We start from the raw sequence: 23,427 nt of genomic DNA, 5'->3' as shown, positions 1-23,427 counted from the left end.
ATAAGGATAAGGATCAAATAAAATACAGGCCTATTAAAATGTTTCAGTAGGTGGTTCTTATTTTATATAACATATACAAAGCAATGGTTGCCCTCTTGTGGAAGCATCATGAAACAATCAGACTGGCAACAGATCATCTTTATTTGAAGCTTCCATGACCTCTTCAATAGTACCACGGATTAAAACCTATAAATACTTATCATGAAACACTAGGACTAATACCACCACAATTCAAATGGATGCACAAAGGGTAATGTAGTCCCCGGACTTCTGCTCTTCCTATACAACGCATCTGAAGAGAGGAGACGTTTCAGTTATACTGCAACACATGCGCATGACCAGCTAGCTTTGCTACTGAAGCCTTCTTTCCTGGCTTTAATGGTCAGTTGGCAAAAAAAAAAAAAAAATGTTCCATACTGCATGTAGTCCTCTGAAAGGGTCAAAAGTCAATCACTCCACGTTCCCCCTCACGGCAGTTACAGTTGTGCTCTAGAAATGTTACAGCTTCACATTTCCACATCGACAATATTCTCACGATGATGACTTGTTCCTCTATCATACGATGAGGGTTTTCTTTACATATTTGCCACAGTTCATATTTTGGTTTGGCCTCATAGGAACAGACATACAAACCAACCGCATGTACGGAATTCAGCAGTATTGTTACTTCATAAAATAACATTTAAAAAATAATAAGTCAAGTCCTCCCATACTGTAAATAAAATGGTCCAGCAGCTAGTGGATAGAACATCCATGTTGAGACAGAAAACCCTTTTGAAACAACCTCTAGTCCACACACCCACCTCCCCGCTTGTCCGTCAATGATCACTAGCATCCATTTTGATTTTAGGTTCCACCCCAGTGGTTGTGGAATGTTAGCTGAGAGTCTTCTCAGGTGCCAACCAACAGTCATTATCCTTGGCACACCTGACATGGCACCGGCTGCTCTTGTGGCAGTGCTACCCATCCAGAGGCTTGCCCAGGTAGACCATGGTCACCTCAGTGTTGCCGTAGACAGCTGAGACGGCCGGGAAGAGGCAGGCTTTCGGAAGCCCTCGGAAGGCCACTCCCAGGAACTCAAAGCCTCTCTCGAAGGCCAGGGTTTTGTTATCCATATCCAGGATTACGCGTATCCTCTCCCCGATCTGTGGACGCACACCATTACACTAGAAAGTAATATAACAGTAAGTAACAGCTACAACACAGAAAACGGCTTCACTTTCACAAGCTACAATTAATACATGCTTTACTGTTATGAGAACTTCTCATTTAAGGTGGCGTTCTTCTTGACATGCATCCTACTGCACAGGCCTAACTCATCAAACAAATAAATGGCAATCTAATAACGAGAGACACTCGTATTTAGATGGTTCATCAGCCTTAAACAATGGCTCAGAGCTTTAAAAGGACCATTTATGTATTCAGATGTGTCTATAACTCTGTCTACAGCATAGTGACAACGTCCCTGAACCTGCCTGCAGCTAGCTCACCCCATAGTGACAACGTCCCTGAACCTGCCTGCAGCTAGCTCACCCCAGAGTGACAACGTCCCTGAACCTGCCTGCAGCTAGCTCACCCCAGAGTGACAACGTCCCTGAACCTACCTGCAGCTAGCTCACCCCATAGTGACAACGTCCCTGACCCCATAGTGACAACGTCCCTGAACCTGCCTGCAGCTAGCTCAACCCATAGTGACAACGTCCCTGACCCCAGAGTGACAACGTCCCTGACCCCAGAGTGACAACGTCCCTGACCCCAGAGTGACAACGTCCATGAACCTGCCTGCAGCTAGCTCAACCCATAGTGACAACGTCCCTGACCCCAGAGTGACAACGTCCCTGACCCCAGAGTGACAACGTCCCTGACCCCAGAGTGACAACGTCCCTGACCCCAGAGTGACAACGTCCCTGACCCCAGAGTGACAACGTCCCTGAACCCTGCAGCTAGCTCACCCCATAGTGACAATGTCCCTGACCCCATAGTGACAACGTCCCTGCCCCCATAGTGACAACGTCCCTGCCCCCATAGTGACAACGTCCCTGCCCCCATAGTGACAACGTCCCTGACCCCAGAGTGACAACGTCCCTGAACCTGCCTGCAGCTAGCTCACCTCATAGTGACAACGTGCCTGACCCCATAGTGACAACGTCCCTGACCCCATAGTGACACGTCCCTGAACCCATAGTGACAACGTCCCTGAACCCTGCAGCTAGCTCACCCCATAGTGACAATGTCCATGACCCCATAGTGACAACGTCCCTGCCCCCATAGTGACAACATCCCTGAACCCTGCAGCTAGCTCACCCCATAGTGACAACGTCCCTGAACCTGCCTGCAGCTAGCTCACCCCATAGTGACAACGTCCCTGAACCTGCCTGCAGCTAGCTCACCCCATAGTGACAACGTCCCTGAACCTGCCTGCAGCTAGCTCACCCCATAGTGACAACGTCCCTGAACCTGCCTGCAGCTAGCTCACCCCATAGTGACAACGTCCCTGAACCTGCCTGCAGCTAGCTCACCCCATAGTGACAACGTCCCTGAACCTGCCTGCAGCTAGCTCACCCCAGAGTGACAACGTCCCTGAACCTGCCTGCAGCTAGCTCACCCCAGAGTGACAACGTCCCTGACCCCAGAGTGACAACGTCCCTGAACCTGCCTGCAGCTAGCTCAACCCATAGTGACAACGTCCCTGAACCTGCCTGCAGCTAGCTCACCCCATAGTGACAACGTCCCTGAACCTGCCTGCAGCTAGCTCACCCCATAGTGACAACGTCCCTGAACCTGCCTGCAGCTAGCTCACCCCAGTGACAACGTCCCTGAACCTGCCTGCAGCTAGCTCACCCCAGAGTGACAACGTCCCTGACCCCATAGTGACAACGTCCCTGAACCTGCCTGCAGCTAGCTCAACCCATAGTGACAACGTCCCTGACCCCAGAGTGACAACGTCCCTGACCCCAGAGTGACAACGTCCCTGACCCCAGAGTGACAACGTCCCTGACCCCAGAGTGACAACGTCCCTGACCCCAGAGTGACAACGTCCCTGACCCCAGAGTGACAACGTCCCTGAACCCTGCAGCTAGCTCACCCCATAGTGACAATGTCCCTGACCCCATAGTGACAACGTCCCTGCCCCCATAGTGACAACGTCCCTGCCCCCATAGTGACAACGTCCCTGACCCCAGAGTGACAACGTCCCTGAACCTGCCTGCAGCTAGCTCACCTCATAGTGACAACGTGCCTGACCCCATAGTGACAACGTCCCTGAACCCATAGTGACAACGTCCCTGAACCCTGCAGCTAGCTCACCCCATAGTGACAATGTCCATGACCCCATAGTGACAACGTCCCTGCCCCCATAGTGACAACATCCCTGAACCCTGCAGCTAGCTCACCCCATAGTGACAACGTCCCTGAACCTGCCTGCAGCTAGCTCACCCCATAGTGACAACGTCCCTGAACCTGCCTGCAGCTAGCTCACCCCATAGTGACAACGCCCCTGAACCTGCCTGCAGCTAGCTCACCCCATAGTGACAACGTCCCTGAACCTGCCTGCAGCTAGCTCACCCCATAGTGACAACGTCCCTGAACCTGCCTGCAGCTAGCTCACCCCATAGTGACAACGTCCCTGAACCTGCCTGCAGCTAGCTCACCCCAGAGTGACAACGTCCCTGAACCTGCCTGCAGCTAGCTCACCCCAGAGTGACAACGTCCCTGACCCCAGAGTGACAACGTCCCTGAACCTGCCTGCAGCTAGCTCAACCCATAGTGACAACGTCCCTGACCCCAGAGTGACAACGTCCCTGACCCCAGAGTGACAACGTCCCTGACCCCAGAGTGACAACGTCCCTGACCCCAGAGTGACAACGTCCCTGAACCTGCCTGCAGCTAGCTCACCCCATAGTGACAACGTCCCTGAACCTGCCTGCAGCTAGCTCACCCCAGAGTGACAATGTCCCTGAACCTGCCTGCAGCTAGCTCAACCCATAGTGACAACGTCCCTGACCCCAGAGTGACAACGTCCCTGACCCCAGAGTGACAACGTCCCTGACCCCAGAGTGACAACGTCCCTGACCCCAGAGTGACAACGTCCCTGAACCTGCCTGCAGCTAGCTCACCTCATAGTGACAACGTCCCTGACCCCATAGTGACAACGTCCCTGACCCCATAGTGACAACGTCCCTGAACCCTGCAGCTAGCTCACCCCATAGTGACAATGTCCCTGACCCCATAGTGACAACGTCCCTGCCCCCATAGTGACAACGTGCCTGACCCCATAGTGACAACGTCCCTGCCCCCATAGTGACAACATCCCTGAACCCTGCAGCTAGCTCACCCCATAGTGACAACGTCCCTGAACCTGCCTGCAGCTAGCTCACCCCATAGTGACAACGTCCCTGAACCTGCCTGCAGCTAGCTCACCCCATAGTGACAACGTCCCTGAACCTGCCTGCAGCTAGCTCACCCCATAGTGACAACGTCCCTGAACCTGCCTGCAGCTAGCTCACCCCAGTGACAACGTCCCTGAACCTGCCTGCAGCTAGCTCACCCCAGAGTGACAACGTCCCTGACCCCATAGTGACAACATCCCTGAACACTGCAGCTAGCTCACCCCATAGTGACAACGTCCCTGAACCTGCCTGCAGCTAGCTCACCCCATAGTGACAACGCCCCTGAACACTGTAGCTAGCTCACCCCATAGTGACAACGTCCCTGAACCTGCCTGCAGCTAGCTCACCCCATAGTGACAACGTCCCTGAACCTGCCTGCAGCTAGCTCACCCCATAGTGACAACGTCCCTGACCCCATAGTGACAACGTCCCTGAACCTGCCTGCAGCTAGCTCACCCCATAGTGACAACGTCCCTGAACCTGCCTGCAGCTAGCTCACCCCAGAGTGACAACGTCCCTGAACCTGCCTGCAGCTAGCTCACCCCAGAGTGACAACGTCCCTGACCCCAGAGTGACAACGTCCCTGAACCTGCCTGCAGCTAGCTCAACCCATAGTGACAACGTCCCTGACCCCAGAGTGACAACGTCCCTGACCCCAGAGTGACAACGTCCCTGACCCCAGAGTGACAACGTCCCTGACCCCAGAGTGACAACGTCCCTGAACCTGCCTGCAGCTAGCTCACCCCATAGTGACAACGTCCCTGAACCTGCCTGCAGCTAGCTCACCCCAGAGTGACAACGTCCCTGAACCTGCCTGCAGCTAGCTCAACCCATAGTGACAACGTCCCTGACCCCAGAGTGACAACGTCCCTGACCCCAGAGTGACAACGTCCCTGACCCCAGAGTGACAACGTCCCTGACCCCAGAGTGACAACGTCCCTGAACCTGCCTGCAGCTAGCTCACCTCATAGTGACAACGTCCCTGACCCCATAGTGACAACGTCCCTGACCCCATAGTGACAACGTCCCTGAACCCTGCAGCTAGCTCACCCCATAGTGACAATGTCCCTGACCCCATAGTGACAACGTCCCTGCCCCCATAGTGACAACGTGCCTGACCCCATAGTGACAACGTCCCTGCCCCCATAGTGACAACATCCCTGAACCCTGCAGCTAGCTCACCCCATAGTGACAACGTCCCTGAACCTGCCTGCAGCTAGCTCACCCCATAGTGACAACGTCCCTGAACCTGCCTGCAGCTAGCTCACCCCATAGTGACAACGTCCCTGAACCTGCCTGCAGCTAGCTCACCCCATAGTGACAACGTCCCTGAACCTGCCTGCAGCTAGCTCACCCCAGTGACAACGTCCCTGAACCTGCCTGCAGCTAGCTCACCCCAGAGTGACAACGTCCCTGACCCCATAGTGACAACATCCCTGAACACTGCAGCTAGCTCACCCCATAGTGACAACGTCCCTGAACCTGCCTGCAGCTAGCTCACCCCATAGTGACAACGCCCCTGAACACTGTAGCTAGCTCACCCCATAGTGACAACGTCCCTGAACCTGCCTGCAGCTAGCTCACCCCATAGTGACAACGTCCCTGAACCTGCCTGCAGCTAGCTCACCCCATAGTGACAACGTCCCTGACCCCATAGTGACAACGTCCCTGAACCTGCCTGCAGCTAGCTCACCCCATAGTGACAACGTCCCTGACCCCATAGTGACAACGTCCCTGAACCTGCCTGCAGCTAGCTCACCCCATAGTGACAAAGCCCCTGACCGCATAGTGACAACGTCCCTGACCCCAGAGTGACAACGTCCCTGAACCTGCCTGCAGCTAGCTCACCCCATAGTGACAACGTTCCTGACCCCATAGTGACAACGTCCCTGACCCCAGAGTGACAACGTCCCTGAACCTGCCTGCAGCTAGCTCACCCCATAGTGACAACGTCCTTGACCCCATAGTGACAACGTCCCTGACCCCAGAGTGACAACGTCCCTGAACCTGCCTGCAGCTAGCTCACCTCATAGTGACAACGTCCCTGACCCCATAGTGACAACGTCCCTGACCCCAGAGTGACAACGTCCCTGAACCTGCCTGCAGCTAGCTCAACCCATAGTGACAACGTCCCTGACCCCAGAGTGACAACGTCCCTGACCCCAGAGTGACAACGTCCCTGACCCCAGAGTGACAACGTCCCTGACCCCAGAGTGACAACGTCCCTGAACCTGCCTGCAGCTAGCTCACCCCATAGTGACAACGTCCCTGAACCTGCCTGCAGCTAGCTCACCCCAGAGTGACAACGTCCCTGAACCTGCCTGCAGCTAGCTCACCTCATAGTGACAACGTCCCTGACCCCATAGTGACAACGTCCCTGACCCCATAGTGACAACGTCCCTGAACCTGCCTGCAGCTAGCTCACCTCATAGTGACAACGTCCCTGACCCCATAGTGACAACGACCCTGACCCCAAAGTGACAACGTCCCTGACCCCAAAGTGACAACGTCCCTGACCCCAGAGTGACAACGTCCCTGAACCCTGCAGCTAGCTCACCCCATAGTGACAATGTCCCTGACCCCATAGTGACAACGTCCCTGCCCCCATAGTGACAACGTCCCTGCCCCCATAGTGACAACGTCCCTGACCCCAGAGTGACAACGTCCCTGAACCTGCCTGCAGCTAGCTCAACCCATAGTGACAACGTCCCTGACCCCAGAGTGACAACGTCCCTGACCCCAGAGTGACAACGTCCCTGACCCCAGAGTGACAACGTCCCTGACCCCAGAGTGACAACGTCCCTGAACCTGCCTGCAGCTAGCTCACCCCATAGTGACAACGTCCCTGAACCTGCCTGCAGCTAGCTCACCCCAGAGTGACAACGTCCCTGAACCTGCCTGCAGCTAGCTCAACCCATAGTGACAACGTCCCTGACCCCAGAGTGACAACGTCCCTGACCCCAGAGTGACAACGTCCCTGACCCCAGAGTGACAACGTCCCTGACCCCAGAGTGACAACGTCCCTGAACCTGCCTGCAGCTAGCTCACCTCATAGTGACAACGTCCCTGACCCCATAGTGACAACGTCCCTGACCCCATAGTGACAACGTCCCTGAACCCTGCAGCTAGCTCACCCCATAGTGACAATGTCCCTGACCCCATAGTGACAACGTCCCTGCCCCCATAGTGACAACGTCCCTGCCCCCATAGTGACAACGTCCCTGCCCCCATAGTGACAACATCCCTGAACCCTGCAGCTAGCTCACGCCATAGTGACAACGTCCCTGAACCTGCCTGCAGCTAGCTCACCCCATAGTGACAACGTCCCTGAACCTGCCTGCAGCTAGCTCACCCCATAGTGACAACGTCCCTGAACCTGCCTGCAGCTAGCTCACCCCAGTGACAACGTCCCTGAACCTGCCTGCAGCTAGCTCACCCCAGAGTGACAACGTCCCTGACCCCATAGTGACAACATCCCTGAACACTGCAGCTAGCTCACCCCATAGTGACAACGTCCCTGAACCTGCCTGCAGCTAGCTCACCCCATAGTGACAACGCCCCTGAACACTGTAGCTAGCTCACCCCATAGTGACAACGTCCCTGAACCTGCCTGCAGCTAGCTCACCCCATAGTGACAACGTCCCTGAACCTGCCTGCAGCTAGCTCACCCCATAGTGACAACGTCCCTGACCCCATAGTGACAACGTCCCTGAACCTGCCTGCAGCTAGCTCACCCCATAGTGACAAAGCCCCTGACCCCATAGTGACAACGTCCCTGACCCCAGAGTGACAACGTCCCTGAACCTGCCTGCAGCTAGCTCACCCCATAGTGACAACGTTCCTGACCCCATAGTGACAACGTCCCTGACCCCAGAGTGACAACGTCCCTGAACCTGCCTGCAGCTAGCTCACCCCATAGTGACAACGTCCTTGACCCCATAGTGACAACGTCCCTGACCCCAGAGTGACAACGTCCCTGAACCTGCCTGCAGCTAGCTCACCTCATAGTGACAACGTCCCTGACCCCATAGTGACAACGTCCCTGACCCCAGAGTGACAACGTCCCTGAACCTGCCTGCAGCTAGCTCAACCCATAGTGACAACGTCCCTGACCCCAGAGTGACAACGTCCCTGACCCCAGAGTGACAACGTCCCTGACCCCAGAGTGACAACGTCCCTGACCCCAGAGTGACAACGTCCCTGAACCTGCCTGCAGCTAGCTCACCCCATAGTGACAACGTCCCTGAACCTGCCTGCAGCTAGCTCACCCCAGAGTGACAACGTCCCTGAACCTGCCTGCAGCTAGCTCACCTCATAGTGACAACGTCCCTGACCCCATAGTGACAACGTCCCTGACCCCAGAGTGACAACGTCCCTGAACCTGCCTGCAGCTAGCTCACCTCATAGTGACAACGTCCCTGACCCCATAGTGACAACGACCCTGACCCCAAAGTGACAACGTCCCTGACCCCAAAGTGACAACGTCCCTGACCCCAAAGTGACAACGTCCCTGAACCTGCCTGTAGCTAGCTCACCTCATAGTGACAACGTCCCTGACCCCATAGTGACAACGTCCCTGACCCCATAGTGACAACGTCCCTGAACCTGCCTGCAGCTAGCTCACCTCATAGTGACAACATCCCTGACCCCATAGTGACAACGTCCCTGACCCCATAGTGACAACGTCCCTGACCCCAGAGTGACAACGTCCCTGAACCTGCCTGCAGCTAGCTCACCCCATAGTGACAACGTCCCTGAACCTGCCTGCAGCTAGCTCACCCCATAGTGACAACGTCCCTGAACCTGCCTGCAGCTAGCTCACCCCATAGTGACAACGTCCCTGAACCTGCCTGCAGCTAGCTCACCCCATAGTGACAACGTCCCTGAACCTGCCTGCAGCTAGCTCACCCCATAGTGACAACGTCCCTGAACCTGCCTGCAGCTAGCTCACCCCATAGTGACAACGTCCCTGAACCTGCCTGCAGCTAGCTCACCCCATAGTGACAACGTCCCTGAACCTGCCTGCAGCTAGCTCACCCCATAGTGACAACGTCCCTGAACCTGCCTGCAGCTAGCTCACCCCATAGTGACAACGTCCCTGAACCTGCCTGCAGCTAGCTCACCCCATAGTGACAACGTCCCTGAACCTGCCTGCAGCTAGCTCACCCCATAGTGACAACGTCCCTGAACCTGCCTGCAGCTAGCTCACCCCATAGTGACAACGTCCCTGAACCTGCCTGCAGCTAGCTCACCCCATAGTGACAACGTCCCTGAACCTGCCTGCAGCTAGCTCACCCCATAGTGACAACGTCCCTGAACCTGCCTGCAGCTAGCTCACCCCATAGTGACAACGTCCCTGAACCTGCCTGCAGCTAGCTCACCCCATAGTGACAACGTCCCTGAACCTGCCTGCAGCTAGCTCACCCCATAGTGACAACGTCCCTGAACCTGCCTGCAGCTAGCTCACTCCATAGTGACAACGTCCCTGAACCTGCCTGCAGCTAGCTCACCCCATAGTGACAACGTCCCTGAACCTGCCTGCACCTAGCTCACCCCATAGTGACAAAGTCCCTGAACCTGCCTGCAGCTAGCTCACCCCATAGTGACAAAGTCCCTGAACCTGCCTGCAGCTAGCTCACCCCATAGTGACAACGTCCCTGAACCTGCCTGCAGCTAGCTCACCACATAGTGACAACGTCCCTGAACCTGCCTGCAGCTAGCTCACCCCATAGTGACAACGTCCCTGAACCTGCCTGCAGCTAGCTCACCCCATAGTGACAACGTCCCTGAACCTGCCTGCAGCTAGCTCACCCCATAGTGACAACGTCCCTGAACCTGCCTGCAGCTAGCTCACCCCATAGTGACAACGTCCCTGACCCCTGCCTGCAGCTAGCTCACCCCATAGTGACAACGTCCTTGAACCTGCCTGCAGCTAGCTCACCCCATAGTGACAACGTCCCTGAACCTGCCTGCAGCTAGCTCACCCCATAGTGACAACGTCCCTGAACCTGCCTGCAGCTAGCTCACCCCATAGTGACAACGTCCCTGAACCTGCCTGCAGCTAGCTTACCCCATAGTGACAACGTCCCTGAACCTGCCTGCAGCTAGCTCACCCCATAGTGACAACGTCCCTGATCCCTGCAGCTCACCCCATAGTGACAACGTCCCTGAACCTGCCTGCAGCTCACCCCATAGTGACAACGTCCCTGACCCCTGCAGCTCACCCCATAGTGACAACGTCCCTGAACCTGCCTGCAGCTCACCCCATAGTGACAACGTCCCTGAACCTGCCTGCAGCTCACCCCATAGTGACAATGTCCCTGACCCCTGCAGCTCACCCCATAGTGACAACGTCCCTGATCCCTGCAGCTCACCCCATAGTGACAACGTCCCTGAACCTGCCTGCAGCTCACCCCATAGTGACAACGTCCTTGAACCTGCCTGCAGCTAGCTCACCCCATAGTGACAACGTCCCTGAACCTGCCTGCAGCTAGCTCACCCCATAGTGACAACGTCCTTGAACCTGCCTGCAGCTAGCTCACCCCATAGTGACAACGTCCCTGAACCTGCCTGCAGCTAGCTCACCCCATAGTGACAACGTCCCTGAACCTGCCTGCAGCTAGCTCACTCCATAGTGACAACATCCCTGAACCTGCCTGCAGCTAGCTTACCCCATAGTGACAACGTCCCTGAACCTGCCTGCAGCTAGCTCACCCCATAGTGACAACGTCCCTGACCCCTGCCTGCAGCTAGCTCACCCCATAGTGACAACGTCCCTGAACCTGCCTGCAGCTCACCCCATAGTGACAACGTCCCTGACCCCTGCAGCTCACCCCATAGTGACAACGTCCCTGAACCTGCCTGCAGCTCACCCCATAGTGACAACGTCCCTGAACCTGCCTGCAGCTCACCCCATAGTGACAATGTCCCTGACCCCTGCAGCTCACCCCATAGTGACAACGTCCCTGATCCCTGCAGCTCACCCCATAGTGACAACGTCCCTGAACCTGCCTGCAGCTCACCCCATAGTGACAACGTCCTTGAACCTGCCTGCAGCTAGCTCACCCCATAGTGACAACGTCCCTGAACCTGCCTGCAGCTAGCTCACCCCATAGTGACAACGTCCCTGAACCTGCCTGCAGCTAGCTCACCCCATAGTGACAACGTCCCTGAACCTGCCTGCAGCTAGCTTACCCCATAGTGACAACGTCCCTAAACCTGCCTGCAGCTAGCTCACCCCATAGTGACAACGTCCCTGACCCCTGCCTGCAGCTAGCTCACCCCATAGTGACAACGTCCCTGAACCTGCCTGCAGCTCACCCCATAGTGACAACGTCCCTGATCCCTGCAGCTCACCCCATAGTGACAACGTCCCTGAACCTGCCTGCAGCTCACCCCATAGTGACAACGTCCCTGACCCCTGCAGCTCACCCCATAGTGACAACGTCCCTGAACCTGCCTGCAGCTCACCCCATAGTGACAATGTCCCTGATCCCTGCAGCTCACCCCATAGTGACAACGTCCCTGAACCTGCCTGCAGCTCACCCCATAGTGACAACGTCCCTGACCCCTGCAGCTCACCCCATAGTGACAACGTCCCTGATCCCTGCAGCTCACCCCATAGTGACAACGTCCCTGAACCTGCCTGCAGCTCACCCCATAGTGACAACGTCCCTGACCCCTGCAGCTCACCCCATAGTGACAACGTCCCTGAACCTGCCTGCAGCTCACCCCATAGTGACAATGTCCCTGACCCCTGCAGCTCACCCCATAGTGACAACGTCCCTGAATCCTGCAGCTCACCCCATAGTGACAACGTCCCTGAACCTGCCTGCAGCTAGCTCACCCCATAGTGACAACGTCCCTGAACCTGCCTGCAGCTAGCTCACCCCATAGTGACAACGTCCCTGAACCTGCCTGCAGCTAGCTCACCCCATAGTGACAACGTCCCTGAACCTGCCTGCAGCTAGCTCACCCCATAGTGACAACGTCCCTGACCCCTGCCTGCAGCTCGCTCACCCCATAGTGACAACGTCCCTGAACCTGCCTGCAGCTCACCCCATAGTGACAATGTCCCTGAACCCTGCAGCTCACCCCATAGTGACAACGTCCCTGACCCCTGCCTGCAGCTAGCTCACCCCATAGTGACAACGTCCCTGAACCTGCCTGCAGCTCACCCCATAGTGACAACGTCCCTGATCCCTGCAGCTCACCCCATAGTGACAACGTCCCTGAACCTGCCTGCAGCTCACCCCATAGTGACAACGTCCCTGACCCCTGCAGCTCACCCCATAGTGACAACGTCCCTGAACCTGCCTGCAGCTCACCCCATAGTGACAACGTCCCTGAACCTGCCTGCAGCTCACCCCATAGTGACAATGTCCCTGACCCCTGCAGCTCACCCCATAGTGACAACGTCCCTGATCCCTGCAGCTCACCCCATAGTGACAACGTCCCTGAACCTGCCTGCAGCTCACCCCATAGTGACAACGTCCTTGAACCTGCCTGCAGCTAGCTCACCCCATAGTGACAACGTCCCTGAACCTGCCTGCAGCTAGCTCACCCCATAGTGACAACGTCCCTGAACCTGCCTGCAGCTAGCTCACCCCATAGTGACAACGTCCCTGAACCTGCCTGCAGCTAGCTTACCCCATAGTGACAACGTCCCTAAACCTGCCTGCAGCTAGCTCACCCCATAGTGACAACGTCCCTGACCCCTGCCTGCAGCTAGCTCACCCCAGAGTGACAACGTCCCTGACCCCAGAGTGACAACGTCCCTGAACCTGCCTGCAGCTAGCTCAACCCATAGTGACAACGTCCCTGACCCCAGAGTGACAACGTCCCTGACCCCAGAGTGACAACGTCCCTGACCCCAGAGTGACAACGTCCCTGACCCCAGAGTGACAACGTCCCTGAACCTGCCTGCAGCTAGCTCACCCCATAGTGACAACGTCCCTGAACCTGCCTGCAGCTAGCTCACCCCAGAGTGACAACGTCCCTGAACCTGCCTGCAGCTAGCTCAACCCATAGTGACAACGTCCCTGACCCCAGAGTGACAACGTCCCTGACCCCAGAGTGACAACGTCCCTGACCCCAGAGTGACAACGTCCCTGACCCCAGAGTGACAACGTCCCTGAACCTGCCTGCAGCTAGCTCACCTCATAGTGACAACGTCCCTGACCCCATAGTGACAACGTCCCTGACCCCATAGTGACAACGTCCCTGAACCCTGCAGCTAGCTCACCCCATAGTGACAATGTCCCTGACCCCATAGTGACAACGTCCCTGCCCCCATAGTGACAACGTGCCTGACCCCATAGTGACAACGTCCCTGCCCCCATAGTGACAACATCCCTGAACCCTGCAGCTAGCTCACCCCATAGTGACAACGTCCCTGAACCTGCCTGCAGCTAGCTCACCCCATAGTGACAACGTCCCTGAACCTGCCTGCAGCTAGCTCACCCCATAGTGACAACGTCCCTGAACCTGCCTGCAGCTAGCTCACCCCATAGTGACAACGTCCCTGAACCTGCCTGCAGCTAGCTCACCCCAGTGACAACGTCCCTGAACCTGCCTGCAGCTAGCTCACCCCAGAGTGACAACGTCCCTGACCCCATAGTGACAACATCCCTGAACACTGCAGCTAGCTCACCCCATAGTGACAACGTCCCTGAACCTGCCTGCAGCTAGCTCACCCCATAGTGACAACGCCCCTGAACACTGTAGCTAGCTCACCCCATAGTGACAACGTCCCTGAACCTGCCTGCAGCTAGCTCACCCCATAGTGACAACGTCCCTGAACCTGCCTGCAGCTAGCTCACCCCATAGTGACAACGTCCCTGACCCCATAGTGACAACGTCCCTGAACCTGCCTGCAGCTAGCTCACCCCATAGTGACAACGTCCCTGACCCCATAGTGACAACGTCCCTGAACCTGCCTGCAGCTAGCTCACCCCATAGTGACAAAGCCCCTGACCGCATAGTGACAACGTCCCTGACCCCAGAGTGACAACGTCCCTGAACCTGCCTGCAGCTAGCTCACCCCATAGTGACAACGTTCCTGACCCCATAGTGACAACGTCCCTGACCCCAGAGTGACAACGTCCCTGAATCTGCCTGCAGCTAGCTCACCCCATAGTGACAACGTCCTTGACCCCATAGTGACAACGTCCCTGACCCCAGAGTGACAACGTCCCTGAACCTGCCTGCAGCTAGCTCACCTCATAGTGACAACGTCCCTGACCCCATAGTGACAACGTCCCTGACCCCAGAGTGACAACGTCCCTGAACCTGCCTGCAGCTAGCTCAACCCATAGTGACAACGTCCCTGACCCCAGAGTGACAACGTCCCTGACCCCAGAGTGACAACGTCCCTGACCCCAGAGTGACAACGTCCCTGACCCCAGAGTGACAACGTCCCTGAACCTGCCTGCAGCTAGCTCACCCCATAGTGACAACGTCCCTGAACCTGCCTGCAGCTAGCTCACCCCAGAGTGACAACGTCCCTGAACCTGCCTGCAGCTAGCTCACCTCATAGTGACAACGTCCCTGACCCCATAGTGACAACGTCCCTGACCCCATAGTGACAACGTCCCTGAACCTGCCTGCAGCTAGCTCACCTCATAGTGACAACGTCCCTGACCCCATAGTGACAACGACCCTGACCCCAAAGTGACAACGTCCCTGACCCCAGAGTGACAACGTCCCTGAACCCTGCAGCTAGCTCACCCCATAGTGACAATGTCCCTGACCCCATAGTGACAACGTCCCTGCCCCCATAGTGACAACGTCCCTGCCCCCATAGTGACAACGTCCCTGACCCCAGAGTGACAACGTCCCTGAACCTGCCTGCAGCTAGCTCAACCCATAGTGACAACGTCCCTGACCCCAGAGTGACAACGTCCCTGACCCCAGAGTGACAACGTCCCTGACCCCAGAGTGACAACGTCCCTGACCCCAGAGTGACAACGTCCCTGAACCTGCCTGCAGCTAGCTCACCCCATAGTGACAACGTCCCTGAACCTGCCTGCAGCTAGCTCACCCCAGAGTGACAACGTCCCTGAACCTGCCTGCAGCTAGCTCAACCCATAGTGACAACGTCCCTGACCCCAGAGTGACAACGTCCCTGACCCCAGAGTGACAACGTCCCTGACCCCAGAGTGACAACGTCCCTGACCCCAGAGTGACAACGTCCCTGAACCTGCCTGCAGCTAGCTCACCTCATAGTGACAACGTCCCTGACCCCATAGTGACAACGTCCCTGACCCCATAGTGACAACGTCCCTGAACCCTGCAGCTAGCTCACCCCATAGTGACAATGTCCCTGACCCCATAGTGACAACGTCCCTGCCCCCATAGTGACAACGTCCCTGCCCCCATAGTGACAACGTCCCTGCCCCCATAGTGACAACATCCCTGAACCCTGCAGCTAGCTCACGCCATAGTGACAACGTCCCTGAACCTGCCTGCAGCTAGCTCACCCCATAGTGACAACGTCCCTGAACCTGCCTGCAGCTAGCTCACCCCATAGTGACAACGTCCCTGAACCTGCCTGCAGCTAGCTCACCCCAGTGACAACGTCCCTGAACCTGCCTGCAGCTAGCTCACCCCAGAGTGACAACGTCCCTGACCCCATAGTGACAACATCCCTGAACACTGCAGCTAGCTCACCCCATAGTGACAACGTCCCTGAACCTGCCTGCAGCTAGCTCACCCCATAGTGACAACGCCCCTGAACACTGTAGCTAGCTCACCCCATAGTGACAACGTCCCTGAACCTGCCTGCAGCTAGCTCACCCCATAGTGACAACGTCCCTGAACCTGCCTGCAGCTAGCTCACCCCATAGTGACAACGTCCCTGACCCCATAGTGACAACGTCCCTGAACCTGCCTGCAGCTAGCTCACCCCATAGTGACAAAGCCCCTGACCCCATAGTGACAACGTCCCTGACCCCAGAGTGACAACGTCCCTGAACCTGCCTGCAGCTAGCTCACCCCATAGTGACAACGTTCCTGACCCCATAGTGACAACGTCCCTGACCCCAGAGTGACAACGTCCCTGAACCTGCCTGCAGCTAGCTCACCCCATAGTGACAACGTCCTTGACCCCATAGTGACAACGTCCCTGACCCCAGAGTGACAACGTCCCTGAACCTGCCTGCAGCTAGCTCACCTCATAGTGACAACGTCCCTGACCCCATAGTGACAACGTCCCTGACCCCAGAGTGACAACGTCCCTGAACCTGCCTGCAGCTAGCTCAACCCATAGTGACAACGTCCCTGACCCCAGAGTGACAACGTCCCTGACCCCAGAGTGACAACGTCCCTGACCCCAGAGTGACAACGTCCCTGACCCCAGAGTGACAACGTCCCTGAACCTGCCTGCAGCTAGCTCACCCCATAGTGACAACGTCCCTGAACCTGCCTGCAGCTAGCTCACCCCAGAGTGACAACGTCCCTGAACCTGCCTGCAGCTAGCTCACCTCATAGTGACAACGTCCCTGACCCCATAGTGACAACGTCCCTGACCCCAGAGTGACAACGTCCCTGAACCTGCCTGCAGCTAGCTCACCTCATAGTGACAACGTCCCTGACCCCATAGTGACAACGACCCTGACCCCAAAGTGACAACGTCCCTGACCCCAAAGTGACAACGTCCCTGACCCCAAAGTGACAACGTCCCTGAACCTGCCTGTAGCTAGCTCACCTCATAGTGACAACGTCCCTGACCCCATAGTGACAACGTCCCTGACCCCATAGTGACAACGTCCCTGAACCTGCCTGCAGCTAGCTCACCTCATAGTGACAACATCCCTGACCCCATAGTGACAACGTCCCTGACCCCATAGTGACAACGTCCCTGACCCCAGAGTGACAACGTCCCTGAACCTGCCTGCAGCTAGCTCACCCCATAGTGACAACGTCCCTGAACCTGCCTGCAGCTAGCTCACCCCATAGTGACAACGTCCCTGAACCTGCCTGCAGCTAGCTCACCCCATAGTGACAACGTCCCTGAACCTGCCTGCAGCTAGCTCACCCCATAGTGACAACGTCCCTGAACCTGCCTGCAGCTAGCTCACCCCATAGTGACAACGTCCCTGAACCTGCCTGCAGCTAGCTCACCCCATAGTGACAACGTCCCTGAACCTGCCTGCAGCTAGCTCACCCCATAGTGACAACGTCCCTGAACCTGCCTGCAGCTAGCTCACCCCATAGTGACAACGTCCCTGAACCTGCCTGCAGCTAGCTCACCCCATAGTGACAACGTCCCTGAACCTGCCTGCAGCTAGCTCACCCCATAGTGACAACGTCCCTGAACCTGCCTGCAGCTAGCTCACCCCATAGTGACAACGTCCCTGAACCTGCCTGCAGCTAGCTCACCCCATAGTGACAACGTCCCTGAACCTGCCTGCAGCTAGCTCACCCCATAGTGACAACGTCCCTGAACCTGCCTGCAGCTAGCTCACCCCATAGTGACAACGTCCCTGAACCTGCCTGCAGCTAGCTCACCCCATAGTGACAACGTCCCTGAACCTGCCTGCAGCTAGCTCACCCCATAGTGACAACGTCCCTGAACCTGCCTGCAGCTAGCTCACCCCATAGTGACAACGTCCCTGAACCTGCCTGCAGCTAGCTCACTCCATAGTGACAACGTCCCTGAACCTGCCTGCAGCTAGCTCACCCCATAGTGACAACGTCCCTGAACCTGCCTGCACCTAGCTCACCCCATAGTGACAAAGTCCCTGAACCTGCCTGCAGCTAGCTCACCCCATAGTGACAAAGTCCCTGAACCTGCCTGCAGCTAGCTCACCCCATAGTGACAACGTCCCTGAACCTGCCTGCAGCTAGCTCACCACATAGTGACAACGTCCCTGAACCTGCCTGCAGCTAGCTCACCCCATAGTGACAACGTCCCTGAACCTGCCTGCAGCTAGCTCACCCCATAGTGACAACGTCCCTGAACCTGCCTGCAGCTAGCTCACCCCATAGTGACAACGTCCCTGAACCTGCCTGCAGCTAGCTCACCCCATAGTGACAACGTCCCTGACCCCTGCCTGCAGCTAGCTCACCCCATAGTGACAACGTCCTTGAACCTGCCTGCAGCTAGCTCACCCCATAGTGACAACGTCCCTGAACCTGCCTGCAGCTAGCTCACCCCATAGTGACAACGTCCCTGAACCTGCCTGCAGCTAGCTCACCCCATAGTGACAACGTCCCTGAACCTGCCTGCAGCTAGCTTACCCCATAGTGACAACGTCCCTGAACCTGCCTGCAGCTAGCTCACCCCATAGTGACAACGTCCCTGATCCCTGCAGCTCACCCCATAGTGACAACGTCCCTGAACCTGCCTGCAGCTCACCCCATAGTGACAACGTCCCTGACCCCTGCAGCTCACCCCATAGTGACAACGTCCCTGAACCTGCCTGCAGCTCACCCCATAGTGACAACGTCCCTGAACCTGCCTGCAGCTCACCCCATAGTGACAATGTCCCTGACCCCTGCAGCTCACCCCATAGTGACAACGTCCCTGATCCCTGCAGCTCACCCCATAGTGACAACGTCCCTGAACCTGCCTGCAGCTCACCCCATAGTGACAACGTCCTTGAACCTGCCTGCAGCTAGCTCACCCCATAGTGACAACGTCCCTGAACCTGCCTGCAGCTAGCTCACCCCATAGTGACAACGTCCTTGAACCTGCCTGCAGCTAGCTCACCCCATAGTGACAACGTCCCTGAACCTGCCTGCAGCTAGCTCACCCCATAGTGACAACGTCCCTGAACCTGCCTGCAGCTAGCTCACTCCATAGTGACAACGTCCCTGAACCTGCCTGCAGCTAGCTTACCCCATAGTGACAACGTCCCTGAACCTGCCTGCAGCTAGCTCACCCCATAGTGACAACGTCCCTGACCCCTGCCTGCAGCTAGCTCACCCCATAGTGACAACGTCCCTGAACCTGCCTGCAGCTCACCCCATAGTGACAACGTCCCTGACCCCTGCAGCTCACCCCATAGTGACAACGTCCCTGAACCTGCCTGCAGCTCACCCCATAGTGACAACGTCCCTGAACCTGCCTGCAGCTCACCCCATAGTGACAATGTCCCTGACCCCTGCAGCTCACCCCATAGTGACAACGTCCCTGATCCCTGCAGCTCACCCCATAGTGACAACGTCCCTGAACCTGCCTGCAGCTCACCCCATAGTGACAACGTCCTTGAACCTGCCTGCAGCTAGCTCACCCCATAGTGACAACGTCCCTGAACCTGCCTGCAGCTAGCTCACCCCATAGTGACAACGTCCCTGAACCTGCCTGCAGCTAGCTCACCCCATAGTGACAACGTCCCTGAACCTGCCTGCAGCTAGCTTACCCCATAGTGACAACGTCCCTAAACCTGCCTGCAGCTAGCTCACCCCATAGTGACAACGTCCCTGACCCCTGCCTGCAGCTAGCTCACCCCATAGTGACAACGTCCCTGAACCTGCCTGCAGCTCACCCCATAGTGACAACGTCCCTGATCCCTGCAGCTCACCCCATAGTGACAACGTCCCTGAACCTGCCTGCAGCTCACCCCATAGTGACAACGTCCCTGACCCCTGCAGCTCACCCCATAGTGACAACGTCCCTGAACCTGCCTGCAGCTCACCCCATAGTGACAATGTCCCTGATCCCTGCAGCTCACCCCATAGTGACAACGTCCCTGAACCTGCCTGCAGCTCACCCCATAGTGACAACGTCCCTGACCCCTGCAGCTCACCCCATAGTGACAACGTCCCTGATCCCTGCAGCTCACCCCATAGTGACAACGTCCCTGAACCTGCCTGCAGCTCACCCCATAGTGACAACGTCCCTGACCCCTGCAGCTCACCCCATAGTGACAACGTCCCTGAACCTGCCTGCAGCTCACCCCATAGTGACAATGTCCCTGACCCCTGCAGCTCACCCCATAGTGACAACGTCCCTGAATCCTGCAGCTCACCCCATAGTGACAACGTCCCTGAACCTGCCTGCAGCTAGCTCACCCCATAGTGACAACGTCCCTGAACCTGCCTGCAGCTAGCTCACCCCATAGTGACAACGTCCCTGAACCTGCCTGCAGCTAGCTCACCCCATAGTGACAACGTCCCTGAACCTGCCTGCAGCTAGCTCACCCCATAGTGACAACGTCCCTGACCCCTGCCTGCAGCTCGCTCACCCCATAGTGACAACGTCCCTGAACCTGCCTGCAGCTCACCCCATAGTGACAATGTCCCTGAACCCTGCAGCTCACCCCATAGTGACAACGTCCCTGACCCCTGCCTGCAGCTAGCTCACCCCATAGTGACAACGTCCCTGAACCTGCCTGCAGCTCACCCCATAGTGACAACGTCCCTGATCCCTGCAGCTCACCCCATAGTGACAACGTCCCTGAACCTGCCTGCAGCTCACCCCATAGTGACAACGTCCCTGACCCCTGCAGCTCACCCCATAGTGACAACGTCCCTGAACCTGCCTGCAGCTCACCCCATAGTGACAACGTCCCTGAACCTGCCTGCAGCTCACCCCATAGTGACAATGTCCCTGACCCCTGCAGCTCACCCCATAGTGACAACGTCCCTGATCCCTGCAGCTCACCCCATAGTGACAACGTCCCTGAACCTGCCTGCAGCTCACCCCATAGTGACAACGTCCTTGAACCTGCCTGCAGCTAGCTCCCCCCATAGTGACAACGTCCCTGAACCTGCCTGCAGCTAGCTCACCCCATAGTGACAACGTCCCTGAACCTGCCTGCAGCTAGCTCACCCCATAGTGACAACGTCCCTGAACCTGCCTGCAGCTAGCTTACCCCATAGTGACAACGTCCCTGAACCTGCCTGCAGCTCACCCCATATTGACAACGTTCCTGATCCCTGCAGCTCACCCCATAGTGACAACGTCCCTGAACCTGCCTGCAGCTCACCCCATAGTGACAACGTCCCTGACCCCTGCAGCTCACCCCATAGTGACAACGTCCCTGAACCTGCCTGCAGCTCACCCCATAGTGACAATGTCCCTGACCCCTGCAGCTCACCCCATAGTGACAACGTCCCTGAATCCTGCAGCTCACCCCATAGTGACAACGTCCCTGAACCTGCCTGCAGCTAGCTCACCCCATAGTGACAACGTCCCTGAACCTGCCTGCAGCTAGCTCACCCCATAGTGACAACGTCCCTGAACCTGCCTGCAGCTAGCTCACCCCATAGTGACAACGTCCCTGAACCTGCCTGCAGCTAGCTCACCCCATAGTGACAACGTCCCTGAACCTGCCTGCAGCTAGCTCACCCCATAGTGACAACGTCCCTGAACCTGCCTGCAGCTAGCTCACCCCATAGTGACAACGTCCCTGAACCTGCCTGCAGCTCACCCCATAGTGACAACGTCCCTGAACCCTGCAGCTCACCCCATAGTGACAACATCCCTGAACCCTGCAGCTCACCCCATAGTGACAACGTCCCTGAACTTCAGCACTAAACTCGCTGTTTAGATGGAATTTTTTTTGGTGCAAAATATTTGCTATGGTGTACACTGTGCACTAATGATTACGACCCATGGGAAACAGGTTGCTAACCTACCTGGTATTTGGGAGCGTTGTTGCACTGGGGAAAGTTCCCATTCACCTCCCCATTGTGGAGCAGGTTGTTGTCCACCAGGTTCCAGCCCCAGCTTTGGTCGTCAGTACCCAGGAGGGCCACGTAGCCCTGGCATTGCATGGCAGCACGCTTGGTGGCAATGCCGATCACCGCCACGGTCCCTAGGGGCCCCTCCCACCAGATCTCCCAGGCGTGGCGGCCCTCAGAGAAGCCGATCTTGCCGCGGGCTCCGTCGGTGCTCTGGGCGATGGGGTTGCGGTGAAGGGTGAAGCCGTTCTTCTTCACGTAGACGTTACGTGAACAGTCGTGGGAACTCAGAGCGTGCTGGTAGGACTTGAGCTTCAGGAGAGGAGAAGACAGGTGAGGAGGCAGACAAAGATGGGTCAGGGTTTTGAAGAGGATCAACACATCCATCCATGTAATTGATCAAATATGGCAGGTGCATCTCAATGAATTGAGAGCAAAATATGAGGGCAGAATCAACATATGTTCCAGCAACCAGAGATCATAGCTATATCATTTCACTTACATTATCTCATTCAGGAAATGATTGCGTCATGCTCATCTATCTTATTGAATGCAGACGTAAAATAAACAGGGCGTGTGCAGACCGCTAGACACTGGTCTCTGCATGACAGACAGCGTGACTAATAACGTTGATGAGTAGGCGGTCTGATTGAATGGCAAGCTAATATATGTGCTGAAAGTGGGTGCGTGAGTTATTCATTGTGGTATAATCTGGATTGAAATAATAAAAATCTGTAACAGCTATTGGCCTTCACCATGAATTTCCAATAGTAAACAAACGTTAGCATACATAGCTACCTTTCCCTTGTGGGTTGGCAGATTGCAGAGAATGTCGGAGCGCAGTGCCTCTTCGCTGAGAGAGCGAGCGCACAGACTCCGCCACACCTCGCTGTTCTCGTCGGCTAGACAGTTGTTCCAATGCCAGCACACCAACGAGCACCGCATTAGATCATACAAATCTAAATAAGAGAACACATGCTCAAGAACCCGACTGGGTAGCCTGCCTGCTATTCCCACACCTCCACCGGCTGCGACGAATGAGTTCCCGGCAGAGCTACAACTGGCAGCGGCTGCGCTGATGCAAGACTGCGCCCCTCCGGCGGCCGCTCCCGACATATTTGTCTAATTGAGGACGCCGACCGATAAATTGTGTTTTACAGAATAAATTCCTAACTAAAATGAATTAAAACGGACCATTTTTAACAATACGAGCCTAAATCACGGCTGTGGTATTGTTCTGCATGTATTTCCATGGACCCAGCCCGGGTTGGTAAAGGGAGAAGCAAAATGCGAAATCCAGTCAAGGTCCCGGAAATGTTTGTACAGCATTGATAAATCATGCATTTCTAAATCAATATAAATTCATATTTATTCAGATTCACAATGTTTAATTCTAAAGAAGGAGACA

At 56.4% G+C, this 23,427-nt stretch overlaps 1 protein-coding gene across 2 annotated transcripts; it reads right to left on the bottom strand.

Annotated features, from left to right (window-relative positions):
* Positions 1 to 119: 119 nt before the first annotated feature.
* On the bottom strand, positions 120 to 23,316 carry LOC109899189 (F-box/SPRY domain-containing protein 1). Of its 2 annotated transcripts, none has more exons than XM_020494239.2 (3): positions 22,818 to 23,316; positions 21,975 to 22,331; positions 120 to 1,166 (listed from the first exon to the last, which is right to left on the bottom strand). In XM_020494239.2, exons 1-3 carry the CDS (start codon positions 23,133 to 23,135, stop codon positions 960 to 962), a joined length of 882 nt encoding a protein of 293 aa, XP_020349828.1. In that variant the 5' UTR covers positions 23,136 to 23,316; the 3' UTR covers positions 120 to 959. The 2 variants fall into 2 exon arrangements, with proteins under 2 accessions (XP_020349828.1, XP_020349829.1); XM_020494240.2 differs by having other exon boundaries at positions 120 to 1,145; positions 22,818 to 23,315.
* Positions 23,317 to 23,427: the final 111 nt, after the last annotated feature.

The sequence above is a fragment of the Oncorhynchus kisutch genome, linkage group LG11 (assembly GCF_002021735.2).
Source record: "Oncorhynchus kisutch isolate 150728-3 linkage group LG11, Okis_V2, whole genome shotgun sequence".
NCBI lineage: Eukaryota > Metazoa > Chordata > Actinopteri > Salmoniformes > Salmonidae > Oncorhynchus > Oncorhynchus kisutch.
This window is presented reverse-complemented; position numbering and strand designations above follow the sequence as displayed.